The 15,239-nt window shown below is 35.0% G+C and overlaps 1 protein-coding gene across 1 annotated transcript in view; it reads left to right on the top strand.

The window, feature by feature from the left end:
• LOC150105449 (disintegrin and metalloproteinase domain-containing protein 11-like) overlaps positions 1-15,239 on the top strand; it is a 602,139-nt gene that overhangs the window by 462,030 nt on the left and 124,870 nt on the right. The window contains exon 24 of the mRNA XM_090393967.1: positions 14,383-14,602. Within this exon, the coding sequence (XP_090250093.1) occupies positions 14,383-14,602 (220 nt within the window). The remainder of the gene's footprint in view (positions 1-14,382; positions 14,603-15,239) is intronic.

Raw genomic sequence — 15,239 nt, 5'->3', positions numbered from 1 at the left:
GGATAGGTTAGCTGAGATCTCTTTTGCGAGAGAAAAGGCAAGACTCTGTTTCGGTGTCACTGAACATGACAAAGTCATCCTTGCCCCATTGAAAGATAGTATGATGATCATTGTTTAAGAAACTGGTTATAGATGATCTTTTGGTCTCTGATGCAGAGTACTGCATGGCTTGTCAAATGAGTAGGATGTGTGGAGAGCACTGTCATCTGCAAAGCTGTGGATAGGATTAATGGTGATTTTGTGCAGGTCATTTATGAACAGGAGAAAGTGAGTAGGTGCAGAGCCTTAAGGCACTCCAGCATTGGTGGTGAAGCTTAAAGAGAGAGGGAACCATATACTATGACTCGCAGAGAATGACCAGAGAGAAAGCTGGCTACCCAATTACAGAGGGTGGCAGGGAGACTAAACAATGACAATTTGTTAACCAGGCCATGATGTCACACATGGAAAGCTTTGGAAATGTCAAGGGCAACAGCACAAGATTTTCCAAACCTTTCCATGGCACATATCCAGTGGTTTGGTGATATAAGCTACAAAGGTGAGCTGTGGATCTTGAATGGTAGAATCCGTACTGGTGGTTGCTTAATAATTGGTGCGGCTCTAAATAGCGGAGGAGTTGGCTATTGATGACTTTCTCCATTATTTTGGATAGGACAGAGATGATGGCAGGTAGGCTATAGTTTGACATTAGACTTCTGTCGCCCCTTTTTTGGAATGGGATGGGGTATGAGATTGCCTCCATGTATTGGGATAAGTGTCAGAAATGTATAATAGATTGTAAAGACAATGCAGGACAGGTGTTAACTCTGGAGCATAATGTTTGAGAACAGTTGGAAAGATGCCATCAGGACCAGAAGACTTTTTATTATTCAATTTATTTAGTAGTTTCTGATTTCTTTTTGTTAAAAAAATTATAAAAGATATATGGTGTTTGGATTCCAGTATTGTAGGAGGTGATTTCTCCTTGGTCGTCTATGCAGGAGTTCAAAGAAAAGAGTGATGTCAGGAGGTCAGCTTTATCTTTGTGTGAAGTAGCAGTGTTGCCATCAAGATGAGAGAGGGGTGGAATGCTAGAGATTAGAAGTTGCATCCAATGGCCTTATCAAGGAACAAGATGTCAGGGCTTCCATTTGGACAGCACAAAAGATTTTTACTGTAGGCTTTTATGAAATCTGATTTGGATCTGCTGATGACTGATTTTCATATGTTGCATGTTTTGGTATAGGCAGAATATGAAGCTGGAGTTCTTGATGTGAAGTAGTAGCCATATGTGGTAAGCTAATTTTTTTTTTTTTTTTTACTTCGATTGCTATGTTATACTGTTGGTTGGACCAGGACCTGGAAAGCAGATAAGGATTATGGGTTGAATGGGGGATAAATGTCTATATACAGTGAGAATAATTTCTAACTCATATGCAGCAGGTGTTAGGGTCAGGTGACTGGGAAAAAATATCAGACCAAGGGAGGGAGGAGTAGAAATTCCAGAGGTATTCCTTTCTCATGAACGCCTCTTCTTCTAGTACCCTCTTGACCTCACATTCCCAATTGGCTCCTTTGGAGTGCCAGAGAATGTGAGGTCAGAAGTGCTAGGAGGAACATCATGAAAGAGAGGTGTGTCTTTGGTGTGTCTGGAAAGAGAAAGGGTCAAAAAGAGATCCAGAGCATTTGGAGAGTGAAGTAGGTTATCAGGAATTTGAGTAGATATTATTATGTGGCACCTCCAGGGAGTCCAAAGACTCATCGAGGGAGAATGTGCCAACAGAATCAAATGAATGATCCCTTCCAACTATTAACTGCGCTCAAACTTGCTTAACTTTTTTTTCGTGAGCCATTAGTAGCAGATAGATATGCAATTTGTGTTTGATCTTTACTTATTGCAGAGACTTCTGCTTCTCGTCCAGCTTGGTCATTGGTGTTTAGAATTGTGGGGCATTGAGGTTGCCCAGGAAGATGACTTCACTATTTAGATAGCTGGTTTGCAGATGATTGTTTTATGGAAAGGATTGGGAAGAGGTCTGAATGATTATCAGTATTTTGATACCAGTAAATGCAACAAATGAATGTTACTGAATGGGAGATGGAAACCTCGAGCCAAAGAAGGTAAAAAGTAGGGGATTCTAAATTAGCCATTCCATTCTCTGGCAGGCTGTGCTAGATTTCACAAGGACAAAGGCGACACTCTTGTAGCAAAAAAAGAATCATACAATGTGTAGTTTAGTCATTGGATGGAATGTAGCTGCAGTCTGAGTTTCTGTCAGGAACAAGTGTCTGATCTGGAAGACTGCAGGTGGTGATAAATGTCGTTTATATTAATACCACAGATTAGTAAAGTGGATGTGAAAGTCAGTTTTTAATGAAGAGATTCTGACTTGGTTTATATATTGTGGATGTTTGTGATGCGACTTTATTGATGGATTAACTTATGAGAGAAAATCATTATTGTTACAGCGCTGCTGTCATTACTCATAAATCTTCATAAGTTTATTGTGATTAGATGGAAGGATATAGTGCAGATACACAGTGAGAGAAAATAGACTCTCAGACATGACTTCCATACAGAGAGAAACACAGTCATCTCCTTGCCATGATGTGGCATCGACATTGCTCCCCACATACCACTACTTGGATTCCCTCTCTAGGTTACAGCTTGGCAGAGTATGTGGCAGTGAGATTATGTGCTGGTTGACTGGGGGGGGGGGGGGGGGACTGTGGCATCACTCAACACACACACACACACACACACACCATTGAATTGAATGAGGTTGTTATGGGTGTCTAAGTTTGTTTGTCATGGCCTTGAAAGTAATCATCACACTGCACTGAGAAGGGGAGGGACAGAAACCAGAATCCCTGCATTCGCCACTTCATACCTCCACATAAGCTGAGTGGTGGTATTTCACTGGACAGGGAAGAACATTTACCACATAGAATATAGTTGTGGCTGAAACATACAAGTTGGTAAGAGGGATGTGTCAGATAGGCTTAGGGGAATTATTGCACATGTTAATAGGTGGTAGGAGAATGAGAGGCCATCCTTGGACACTGCATGATGCTCATGTAAGCAAGTGAAAAGAAGACCTTTTTCTTTGTGATTGATGAATGAATAGAATGCATTGTCATGGTGTTGAAATAGGGGAGCCAGTTATAATTGGGAACGTTGAGATTGCCCAGGAAAATGACTGTTGTTAAACTTTTTTTTTGGACATCCTTCACATGGATCATCATCAAGGCTGGTACGGTCACGTTTAAACACGGCAGCCCATTTCTTAATTGTCGAAAATGAAGAGAAGAGTGCCCATAAACGTTTATGAACTTCAAATGAATTTCTTTTGGCATTAAACCTTCTTTGACAAAGAATTTTATAAACTGCACGATACTCACTTTTATCCATTTCAAGGGATACAGACAACACTTTTGCTTCAGACAGCTGTATAAAACAAACTAACTTGATAGAATGACTTGCAATTTCACATGGATGCTTATGATAGATGTACCAAGTTAGAAAAAAAAATCGTGTCCATAGTGTTGCCATCTATGGTGGAGGCCGAGAACCTTTCAGTCCACTCTTCTAATTACTCAGATTGCATCCATTAGTACAATGGATGTAGGATAAGTAATTATTAAGGAAAGAGACTAGAATGAAGGAAGATCACATGGAAGGAAGGAAAGAAAGAAAATTAATTTATATGCCTACTAAGAAATAATTACTTGAAACAGAATTATGATGGAGGGTACTTGGGGTTTGAGAGTGCAGATATGGTGACAGCATCAGAGTATGTCCATAAACAAGGTGCCTGGCTACATTGCCTCTGATGGGTAAAAATATTCATGCACTTTGCCAAACATGTGGAATATTCACTTAAGAAGGGGGGGGGTATGTGTGGATCTACAGCGTAAATGAATACGATGTGACAATGGGAACTATGCATACCATGAGAAGGACAGATCAGGTAGGAATTAAATGGATGAGCAGCATCATTAAGAAGAGCTGAAAAAAAAAAAATAAAGTGAAAAGGTAATCAGCAAGACAAGTAGTACAGATTACAGGCAAGATGGATGACCAGCATGGTAAGGAAGGTAATAACATTATAAGAGGAAAGTAGTCGAGCAGACCAAAGGAAATTCAAAAGAGTTCTTTTGCTATTTGTTGAATAAAAGAAAAAATGACTGTGCAGGAATAACTTTAATGAATGCTGATGGAAAGATGACAGAAGCAGATCAAACAGTTATTAAAATAGATCACTTTACAAGGATGTTTCATCTAGCTAAAAATACTGTGATGGAGTTACAGAAAATGATGTGGAAATAGAGGTGGATAAATCGAAGGTAATTAGGATATTGAAGAATTTCAATGAAAATATACTTTAGGTTGAGATGGGATACTAGCCTGTACATTATAAGAATATGCTAGGAAAGGAAACTGTCAGTGCCTGACCGAGCTGTTTAAATTATTCTTTCCTCTGGTATAGCAGTACTCAGAGAGTGGAAGGAGGGCAAAATAGTTCTGTTGTATAAAAGTCCCAAGACACAGGAGGTGAATTACAGACTGATTGGTCAGGAGTAGTGGTAACGGTACGGGAGAAGTTGGTCGAAGATCGAATTCAGGAATAGGCCGATGGGAATATGATAATTTAAGGAATTCAAGTTTTATTTATTCACTTTTTATAATAAAGTGACTCAACCATCACTTCATTTAAAGAAGTGATTAAATTAATAAGTTAATTAATATTCACCATTCACTATGGAAAATTTTTTTTTGTTTTGCTTTGTTTTGTTGAGACAAAACAAAGTAACAACAAGTCTCAACAAAATTTAAACTGGACAGAAAACATGGGAAAAGACTGCAAACCGGAAAAGGTTAAGAAACTTTGAAAAAAGAAAAACATGGTGAAATATGCTACATGGAACATTAGAAGCATAGCACATAAAGAAGAAGAATTAGATAAAATTTTAAATGATGAAAATATAGAAATTGCAGTTCTTGCAGAAACAAAAAAGAAAAAACTTAAAGGAACAAAAGAAACAACTAATTATCATATCATATATAGTGGAGTGGACAAACAAATGCGTGCAAAAGGTGGTTAATGATTTGGATCCATAAATCAATTAAAGCAAAAATAACTCATTATACATACTGGAATGAAAGAATATTAGAAGTGTGATTCAAATTAAATAAAAAAATTTAACAGTTATTGGAGTATATGCCCCCTGAAGACAGAAAAGAAGAAGAAAATTATTACTTTTACAAACAATTGGAAGGGATATATAAAAAAATTAAATAAAACAGACCATATAATTATAGCCAGAGATCTTAATACCAGAATAGGAATGAAAAAAATTAATAATAATATAGAAAAATTTGGAGAACCAACAGTAAACAAAAATGGAAAGTGACTCATTGATTATGTAATATATAATAATTTAAAAATAATGAATACATTCTACAAACATAAAAATATACATAAATATACATGGTTGTCACGAGGAGAACAATCAATAATAGACTACTTTATAGCAAATGAAAAGCAGCAAACTTCTTCCTAGATGTTAAATTTAGTGCAGGCAAAACTAAGGTTTCCACCAACCTGGTTACAAAAAAATACAAAAAAGTAAACAAAGTAAAGAATCAAAATCTAATTACAAAGTAAGACTACTAAATGATTCAAGTATAAGAAATTTATACCAACAGAGGATTAATAACTACTTAGAAAAAAATACAAGAAAATGAAGACATCGAGAAAGAATGGAATAGTATAAAATAAATTAATTCATCAGCATATGAAAGTCTGGGAACACACAAAAAATTACATATATAGGACAATGAAATAAAAACAATAATTGAAAATAAAAAGCTGGCCTTTAAAAGATGGTTAAGTAGCAAAAAACAAGAAGATGAAATTGAATATAACAAAGATGAGCAATAGCCAAAAGAGAAACCAGAAAGCGGCACAGAGAAAACTGGGGAAAATTTGTGTCATATCTAGGAAATAACATATACAAAATAAGATCCAGTGTATATAAAATACTAAAACACATGCATGCAGATATAAAAGAAACTGCAAATATAAATTGTGAAATAGATGTAGAAGAATTCTTGGATAACTTCAGAGATCTTGGGGCAGATAATACTAACATAAAAAAAAAAATTACATCAGTAACTTACACAATGCTTTAAATGATATAATAACAACGAAAGAATTAAAGGGCAACCTAACTAAAATAAAAAAATGACAAATCAGCAGGAGAAGATGGGATAAACTCTGTACTATATAAATTTGCTGGAAAAAAATTTCATCAGAGAGTATTGATGGATAAACTAATACCTCTGCTAATTACAGAGGTATTAGTTTATTGAATACATTCTACAAAATATACAGTAGAATAATTAATGAAAAATTGAAAATGTACAATGAAAAAATAATATTGGAATGTCAAAATGGATTTAGAAAAGGATGCTCTACAATAGATGTAGCTGTCTGTTTAAAACTACTTATAGAAAAAAAGAAGAGAATTTAATTTAGAAACTCATCTTTTGTTTATAGATTATGAAAAAGCATTTGACAAAGTAAAAAGATATATACTGCTTGATATATTGCAAAGAATAAATATACATAATATTCTACTACATGCAATATTGAATATATACAAAGATAATGGAATAAAAATAGCCAGCCTGGTTGGCCGAGTGGTTAGCATATCTGCTCTCCAGCCAAAAGGCTGTTGGTTCGAATCCTGCCGTGGGCATGGATGTTTGTGATTGTCTGTGAAAATACTAGTGGTGGTCAGCAGTAGATGGCTTTGGTGTAGATGATGAAGATAGTTGCGGTTGGTAGACTGGTAGAGATGAAGATAGTTGCGGTTGGTAGACTAGTAGAGATGAAGAGTTGTAGAGTAGATGCCCTCCCTCGATAAGTCTTTGGACTCCCTGGAGGCGTTACGTAAATTTTTTTTTTGCCGGCCTGGTTGGCCGAGTGGTTAGCATATCCACTCTCCAGCTAAAAGGCTGCGGGCTCAAATCCCTCTATGGGTATGGATGTTTGTGGTTGTCTGTGAAAATACTAGTTGTTGTGGTGGACAGTAGATGGCATTGGTGTAGATGTTGGTAGATGAGGTTGAATGGTGGAGACGGAGAGTTGTGGAGTAGGTACCCTCCTTCGATGAGTCTTTGGACTCCCTAGAAGTGTCTAATAATAAAAAAATTGAAATAAGTGAAAAAATGTCTGAAAAAGCAATCTATAAACCAAGGAGTAAGATGGTCGAACATCTTAAACAAACCTAGAATAACAAAATAAATATGCAGTTATTTACAGATGATCAGGTAATAATATCACATGAAGACAATTTACAAAGTGGAATATATATATATTCCACTTTGTAAATTGGGATACTATAACATTATTTAAATGTTATTCTACTAAGATGTAAGATGGTCGAACATCTTAAACAAACCTAGAATAACAAAATAAATATGCATTTATTTACAGATGATCAGGTAATAATATCACATGAAGACAATTTACAAAGTGGAATATATATATTCCACTTTGTAAATTGGGATACTATAACATTATTTAAATGTTATAGTAGAATAGTTTGGAATGAAAATATCCAGGATAAAACTAAAACAATGGCATTTTGTTGACAAACTGTAGTTAGAAGGAAAATAATAGAGCAGATAAATGTTTTCGGTTATCTTGGATATGAAATATCATATGAAGGAGAAAAAGACAAAATTAAAAACTTCAAAATTTTTACAGATTATAGGCCTTATAAATAGATCACTCTATCCAAATATAGTACAAAAAGAAACATACTTGCAAATATACAATACTTTAGCAGTGCCCACATTATTATATGGCAGTGAAATTTGGGCAATAAACAAACGTGATAAAGAATAGAAACAAGTGAAATGAGATTTATGAGAAGAACTGCAAAATATACATTATTAGACCAAAAAAGGAACAAAGATATTTTAAAAGAACTAAAAACAAAATCAATAGAAGAAAAGTAAACAATTATAAATAAAAATGGATAGAACATGTAAACCAAATGTCCAACACCTGATATCCTAAACAAATAATAAAAGATAAACCAATTGGAAAGAGAAGGCCGGATAGACCTCAAAAAAGGATATTAGATGTATAATGAGACTAGCATGGTCTATATCCATAATTAGCATCATGATGATGGACTACTACTGTTTAATTTATATATAAATGATATAGGAAAGCTATGGGAAATAACTGGAAAGGAAATATTCAGTTTGCTAAATTAGGTAGAGTAATAGTGAATCAAGGTGATGTGAAAGCTTGCAGAATGATTTAAATAGGCTGTCGGTATGAAGAAAAGATAATGGGTGTCAGTTTAATATGGAGAAATGTAAAGTTATACATTTTGGATAAACAGATTATAAGCTATATATAATCTGTATATAACAGATTATAATGTGATATATATATATATATATCACATTGAAGGAACTATACTCCAAGAAATAGATAAAGCTAGGGATTTAGGGGTGATGATGGTAGACAGAGAGTTGAAGTTTAGAGCACATATTGTTAAAGTAACTTATAAGATTACTTGGCTATTAAAGAACACACTATCATAACTAGTAGAGATAAGGATGTTATTCCTCTTAATGCACAGTAATCCTTGATACATCCATATCTGGATTACTGTGCTCACGTTTGATTTCTTGGGGTTGAGGAAGTGATGGAAAGGATTCAGAGGCAAGCAACCTCTGAGGATAGATTGAGGGTGTGTGGGCTGCAGAAGTTTGTTGATGAGCAAAAAAAGTGAGGATATGATAGAAACATTTAAGTTACTTAAAGGATTTTATTGGATCAATGCAGTGGAAATGTTTCAGCACTTGGCTTAGAGAAGAGAGAACAGGGGGGTCATCCCTGGAAGGTGTGTAAAAAGTGTGGTTAGTAGGGATATGAGGACTAAATTTTTTTTCTCTTGGAGAGTTGTAAATAAACGGAATGGTTTGACAGAGTCATTTGTTAGTGCATTGTCTGTTACTGGATTCAAGGAGAGATGATAGATTGTGTGTATGGTTTGGGTCCACTAAAATGAGTCTTCAGGCTCCATGGAGGTGCCTGTACAATAATAATAATAATATGGAAGACTCTCATAGTCTCCGAGTGGTAGGAAGTTTTGATTACCTGGTTTAAGGCCACATCCTGCTTATTAGAGGCATGCAGGTGGCTTATAAACGTGCCTTGTTTGGTCTCATAAGTAGGATTATCAAATTATCTCACCATTCATAATTTCTAATTATGTCCGATGTTACATACTCATTTAAAAAAAAGAAAAATTAATTTTGAAATAGATAATAGAATAAGGGCTGATAAACCAATTGAATAAATTTATTTCTACTAAGAGAGAAATCAATTAATAAATCAAGCTAACAGTATACAAGATGACAATGTTCAAGCCCGTTTAATTATGTAGATTCGAGAAGAAGTGATCAAACATTGGATATGATGACATTCTCAGGTCTATAGCAACATCCAACTGAATATTTCATGCTATCTGCCTCTATCTCATACCATATTGTCTCCTTTCTGCTTCTCCTTTGCATCTCCACCTTGTATGGGTGTAACTTCTCTGCTGTTATCAATAATACCCATTACCTTCTTCCTGTCCTTTCTATCTCAAAAGAACATAACCCCCTCCATATCTATTCCCATCATGATGTCATCCTCATCCAACCATGTCTCACTTATTCCAGCAGGTTTCAGGCAAATGAACCTATCAATGCAACAATTTCATTCCCTTCATTTCTTATACCCCCGGCATTCATAAACAAACACAGTAATTCATTTCCAGGTATGTTAACTAAGTCCTACTGATATGATTTTCTTCGGATTCAGATGCTCCCCTTGTATTCCAGCCCACCCCATTCATTTCTTTGTTGGCTTACACATTTGCTACTGTTTGTTATCTCTAACATCCACCCTTATCACACCATCTCCCTCTCCACTCTGACCCCCTCTAGCCTACTCTCTTGTTCACCACAGTCCAGCAACAGCTTCTCTACTGATTACAACCTAAACCATTTAATTACACTTCATCAGCCTGTTCAATTCCATTTGTCACTCAGACTCATCCCGCACATTCACAAACCATTGCTTTCTCCTCACATAGCTGTGCTAACATCATCATCAATAACCATGGGTCCGATGCCTATAGGTGTCTGCTGCCATCTTGATATGATTCTTCCATTGCATTCTGTTTTGTGCAAGATGATTCAATTTGTATATAGAGTTTCTGCACCATTTGATGATGTCACTGCCCCATTCTTTGTTTGGTCTTCCTCTTTTGTTCTTTCCTTCAATCATTCCAAACAGTAACGTTTTTAATTTTCTCTCATCATTCATTCTACATATGTGGCCAAATAGACATAGTTTCCTTTTGATTCTTTTCTGGATCAGGTTTTTTTTGGTTTATTTGTCTGTAGATTTCCTCATTGTTCACTTTCTGTATCCAGCTTATTCTCAAGATCTTTCTATAGCACCTCCTCTGAAATGCCAATATCCTCCTTTCATATTCTCTCAGGAGTACCCAGACCTCACATCCATAGAGCATGCTACTGAAGATACAAGTTTCTACAATGCCCAGTTTAGTTTGCATCTTTATAGCTTGGCTCTTCCATATTTTGTCCATGGCTTTTAAAATAGTTGTTACTCTGGCTATTCTAATTTTTATCTATTTTTTGGGGTTCAAGTCATGCTGTCATGTGGCATCCAAGATATGTGAAGTGTTCCACATTTTCCAGTTGAAATCTGTCTATCAGATTAACTCTGTTCAGTAATTCCTGTTGTCCGAATATCATTCTTTTAGTTTTTTCAAAGTTGACATTTAGTCCATATCTTTTTCCTTCTGTGTCTGTTCCAGCCTTACTGTGTCTTCTTCAATCACAACAATGTCATCTGCAAAGCAGAGGTAGTTTATTCTCATGCCATTTATTGAAATTTCTCCACCTTTAATCTTGTGTTCTTCCCAGATGTGTGATGAAGATGATTGGTTATATTGGGTCTCCTTATCTTGACTAGTGCCAAACCAATCTCCAGTCTCACCTGCTATTCTGATTTTTGCTTGTACTTGGCTGTTTATATCTTTCAGCAGGCGGATCAATTTATTGTCCACATCATAGGATTCCAAGACAGCCCATGTTATATTTTGGTCAATATTATCAAATGCTTTTTTGGAAGCATGAAACAGCAATATATCTAACATACTATTCATGATCTTTGCTCACTGTTACTCCTAGACAGTGCATACACTGAAAACCTTTAATATTATCCCAGCTGTTATCTTTTACTATCCCTCCATAACCTCCCAACATCCATGTTCACATTCTCTTTTTTCCAAAAAAATCGTTTTTTCTTATCACCACTACAGACTCTCTTGTTCATTTACTCTTCACATTCACTACTTCAACCATTCTTTCTCTAGAAAAACAAACCTTGTGCACATGCTCAATTACCACATCCCTGATAATCATATCCCCATACATCACCACTCTTGAATTATTCACTGCCTCGTTCACCCAGCCATCTTTTATCCCATTCTCCCTTAACCTTTTATTCATATCTATAATGCTCCATCTTCAAGTCTTGCAAACTGTATGGACTGCGGCAAGATAAGCTAATTTTATTATTGTATGATGATATTGTGTAATTCTTAGACTGAGTGTTGCTATGTGATATTTGCAGTTGAAATGTGGTGGTTGATTAATTTTTTTTTTTAGGCAGTATTATTTTAAATTCTTTGTTTCTTGTTAGTTGTCTGGAACAAAAGTCTCAATCCCAGCTATTATACAAGGAATTTAACTTAAATCTACATGATATCAACATACAATAAATAAAAATTATTTTGTTACAGCCCTCAGAACCATTATCTTCTTATAGTCACCCTGTAAGAAGGTGACAAACCATATTAGTGATTACTAATTGATTGGCTGGCAAAGAAGTTATGTGAAGAAGTTAATTCCAAGTAAAGAAGTTATGATGAGAGAAAAAAAAAAAAACATTGTTTCTGAGAGAATATAGGTGAAGCAAAGAATGGTAGTTTGATGACTCTTTTTTTTTTGAAATTGGCTGAAATATAAACTTGCTTCTATACTGGCAGATAAATATGACAATTTGTACACAACCAAATTACTTGTTGATATCCAAGCTAATCAGGATGGATTCTTCTGGTGTGTTTTTGGTAGAAGATCAGAGAAAGTGTACAGTAATCCATTCTTAATGTATTGGAAGGTGATCTGTCTCAGTTGTGCATACAAGAGCTGGAGGTAAAGACTGATGTCAGGAAATCAGCCTCATCTTTGGATGGTGTAATAATAATAATAATATGGTACTTAGTTACCAAGAAAAGAGTTGAGATTTTATGAATGTTTGGAAGAAGAAGAGCTACTTTAGAAGTCATCCAAAGTGTTCAGAGATTGGTAAGGTTTATCCAATACTGTGATGGTTAGGCAGACAGTTTGCATTGAATCATTATTATTATTATTTGTGACACCTCCAAGGAGTCTGAAGACTCATTGCGGGAGGACACCCACTGCACAACTCTCCATCTCCAACAACACACTGAACCTCTACTACCAATCATCCACATCAGCACCATCCACTGTCCACCACCACAGCTAGTATTTTTTGTCTGTAAATTGCGTATGTTCTGAAGGGCCGATTTGTCTGTATGCGGGATAAAAAACCTGAGTTTCCAGGAGAAAAACCCTGCTATCTCCGTATGAGATCGGCTAACTCTCCTTCAATTGATAAAGTCCATATAAAGATTCCTCCTGTCATGACAAGACTCGAGCTTAGGCCATTTCCAATTGAAGGGCACAACGTACCGTCGTTCTTCCAATTGCGCTATGGAGGCAATGATTAACAGGCGATTGTAAACAACAAATATTCATCTCTTCCAGTGTGATCACTGGAATTAGAAAGAGATGCCTATTTGGATAATTTGACTGCAGATAATCAAGATTTGTAGATATATAAGCAATTAGAGTAGTGCAGAATTTGGAAAGTGATAAAATATATATATATCTTTCAAAATGGGACAAAGAAATTTTGAAGCAGCAGAGCAGCTCATAAAGAGGGGATTTTGGGTTTGGCCTTCTATGACATAGTGTCATATCTGATGGATGTATAAACTCCCTTGTGATGAAGTCACATAAAATGTAATTTGAATAATTGAAGTGTACAGTAATTGCTCAGGCTGCCATTTGAGATGTGGGATCTCCCTTTCAGCCTAGTTCTCATGTAAAATTGGAATAGTAATCTTATTTAGCTTCAAAGCATGCTGTGATAGAAATTTGCATTGTTGGCTTTCTTTCTTTTTTTTTTTTTTTTTTTTTTTTGGAAGGAGGCGGGGGGGATTGTTTAACATTTGTACTTGGTACTAGCAGCTAAAATTTTGCACAGGTATATACTTTTGTATGCTCTATAACAGAGCCAAGTTTGGGGTGCAATTTCTGCATGACAACATCAAAAGTTTTTTGTCAGTTTATAAAATGAAAGTATATATATCTCCTGTGCAAACTATTATGCTTTGCTTATGATAGGAAGCATGATGAAAAAAATAATATACAGGAGCTTGAGTTTTCTGAAATATTTTCAAAAAGCTCCTAATTTGAAAACAGTGAGTAGAAATAGCAACACTTATTCAGTAATGGAGCTGCCCCTATGTTCCAACATAAGGCTAAATTTAGATATAATTAAAATGAAATTTTTTTATAAATTAAATTAAAAAAAGGATCAACATACCTGAGATTGTATTTTTAAGAAGGTAGGGATGACATAATATTCAGTGCTGAACATGATTGAGCTGAAGTGCAATATGTGAAGTATATATTCAATAACCAAAAAGAAACATTGAACTAACAGTGGAGAAAATAAAATAGATAATGGATTTTGAGAGATTAAGAATTTAAAAATTTAAATTCTTAGATTATTAACCATACAACTAAAAAAATTAAAAGAATAAAAAGGAACAAAACATAAAAATATATACAAAGCCAGTGGCATGATAGTGTGCTGGCCATTTCATGGGAATCAACTTCAAATTTCAGACAATGAAAATCTAACTATAAGCCTGCCATGGTTCAGGATTATGTACTAAGAGCAGTTTTATTAGTTTGGAAATAATGGGGAGTAATTTATTTTGTTTAATTGCCATGAGAATGAGATTATATAGGGTCTTTGTTTTGTGTTTAGTGCATTGTGGTTGGTTCTTATCACTAGAGATTTGGAGCAACATAATTTGGTTTAACTCATTTTATATTAGATTTATTGAAATCAAAATTAAGACTTATAGGAGAAAAAAAAATAGACAAACATATGCTTCCTTTGTTTTTCATAGGTATGCTCTAATATCAACACATGTTATTGTGATAGTGGGTGGACAGCATCTGATTGTAGTCAAAGGGCAGATGGAAGTTTAGATGCAACAGACCATACAGATGGAACTGGAATACCTCTAGAGAAGCCACATGGGCCAGGAATTACTACACAAAAGGCCATTTTAGAGACGGTAGCAGACTGGAGGAATAAAACTATTAAATCAAACGTTCCATATGGCGGTGAGTATTCATTGTGGTTGGTGGTAACCATTACAGGATTATGGGAATAGTTTGTTATAAGTGAAATTTATTGAGTATAGCATTTTATCTACAAAGCTTTTGTTGGGACTTTTCAAACTTGTCAAACATCACTGTAACAAACTTTAGTTTGTTATGGTAGTGTTTGATGTACTGAGAGCCAACTGTATTCTGAACATATTAAGTTCATTTTTTCTATTTATTTGTTTAACAGTATTATAAAGATCACAGAAAAATGAAAAGAAGTCTGTGTATGAAACCTGCTAATTAATCACAAATAAATCTTTGTGGTTAATAAATAATTTTTTATTTTGCAAATGTGTTTTGTTTAAACATACTGGAAAGCAATAATTGTATATACATAGGCACAACAGCAACAAAGTATACGAGTGGAATGCTCTTTACTGAATTCATAATCTAATTTTAGTGAACATCATCTAGGTTCTCAGTTTTAAGAAACTTAGACTATTGGGCAATTTCTAAAATGTTTTAATGTGATTAGGGAAATCTGATGTCTTTCAGATTTGTGTCTGCTTTATGAAATTTTCATGTAATTATTATGAAAGCTTCTCCAGGAATCTAAAGATTCATTAGTGAAGGATGTTAGTCATACTTAAAT

This window comes from Typopeltis vanoorti, chromosome 6 (assembly GCF_054136105.1).
Source record: "Typopeltis vanoorti isolate ZY-2024b chromosome 6, IOZ_Tvanoo_1.0, whole genome shotgun sequence".
Classification (NCBI taxonomy): Eukaryota; Metazoa; Arthropoda; class Arachnida; order Uropygi; family Thelyphonidae; genus Typopeltis; species Typopeltis vanoorti.
The sequence above is the reverse complement of the archived record's forward strand: the minus strand, read 5'-3'. Positions and strand labels throughout refer to the sequence as shown.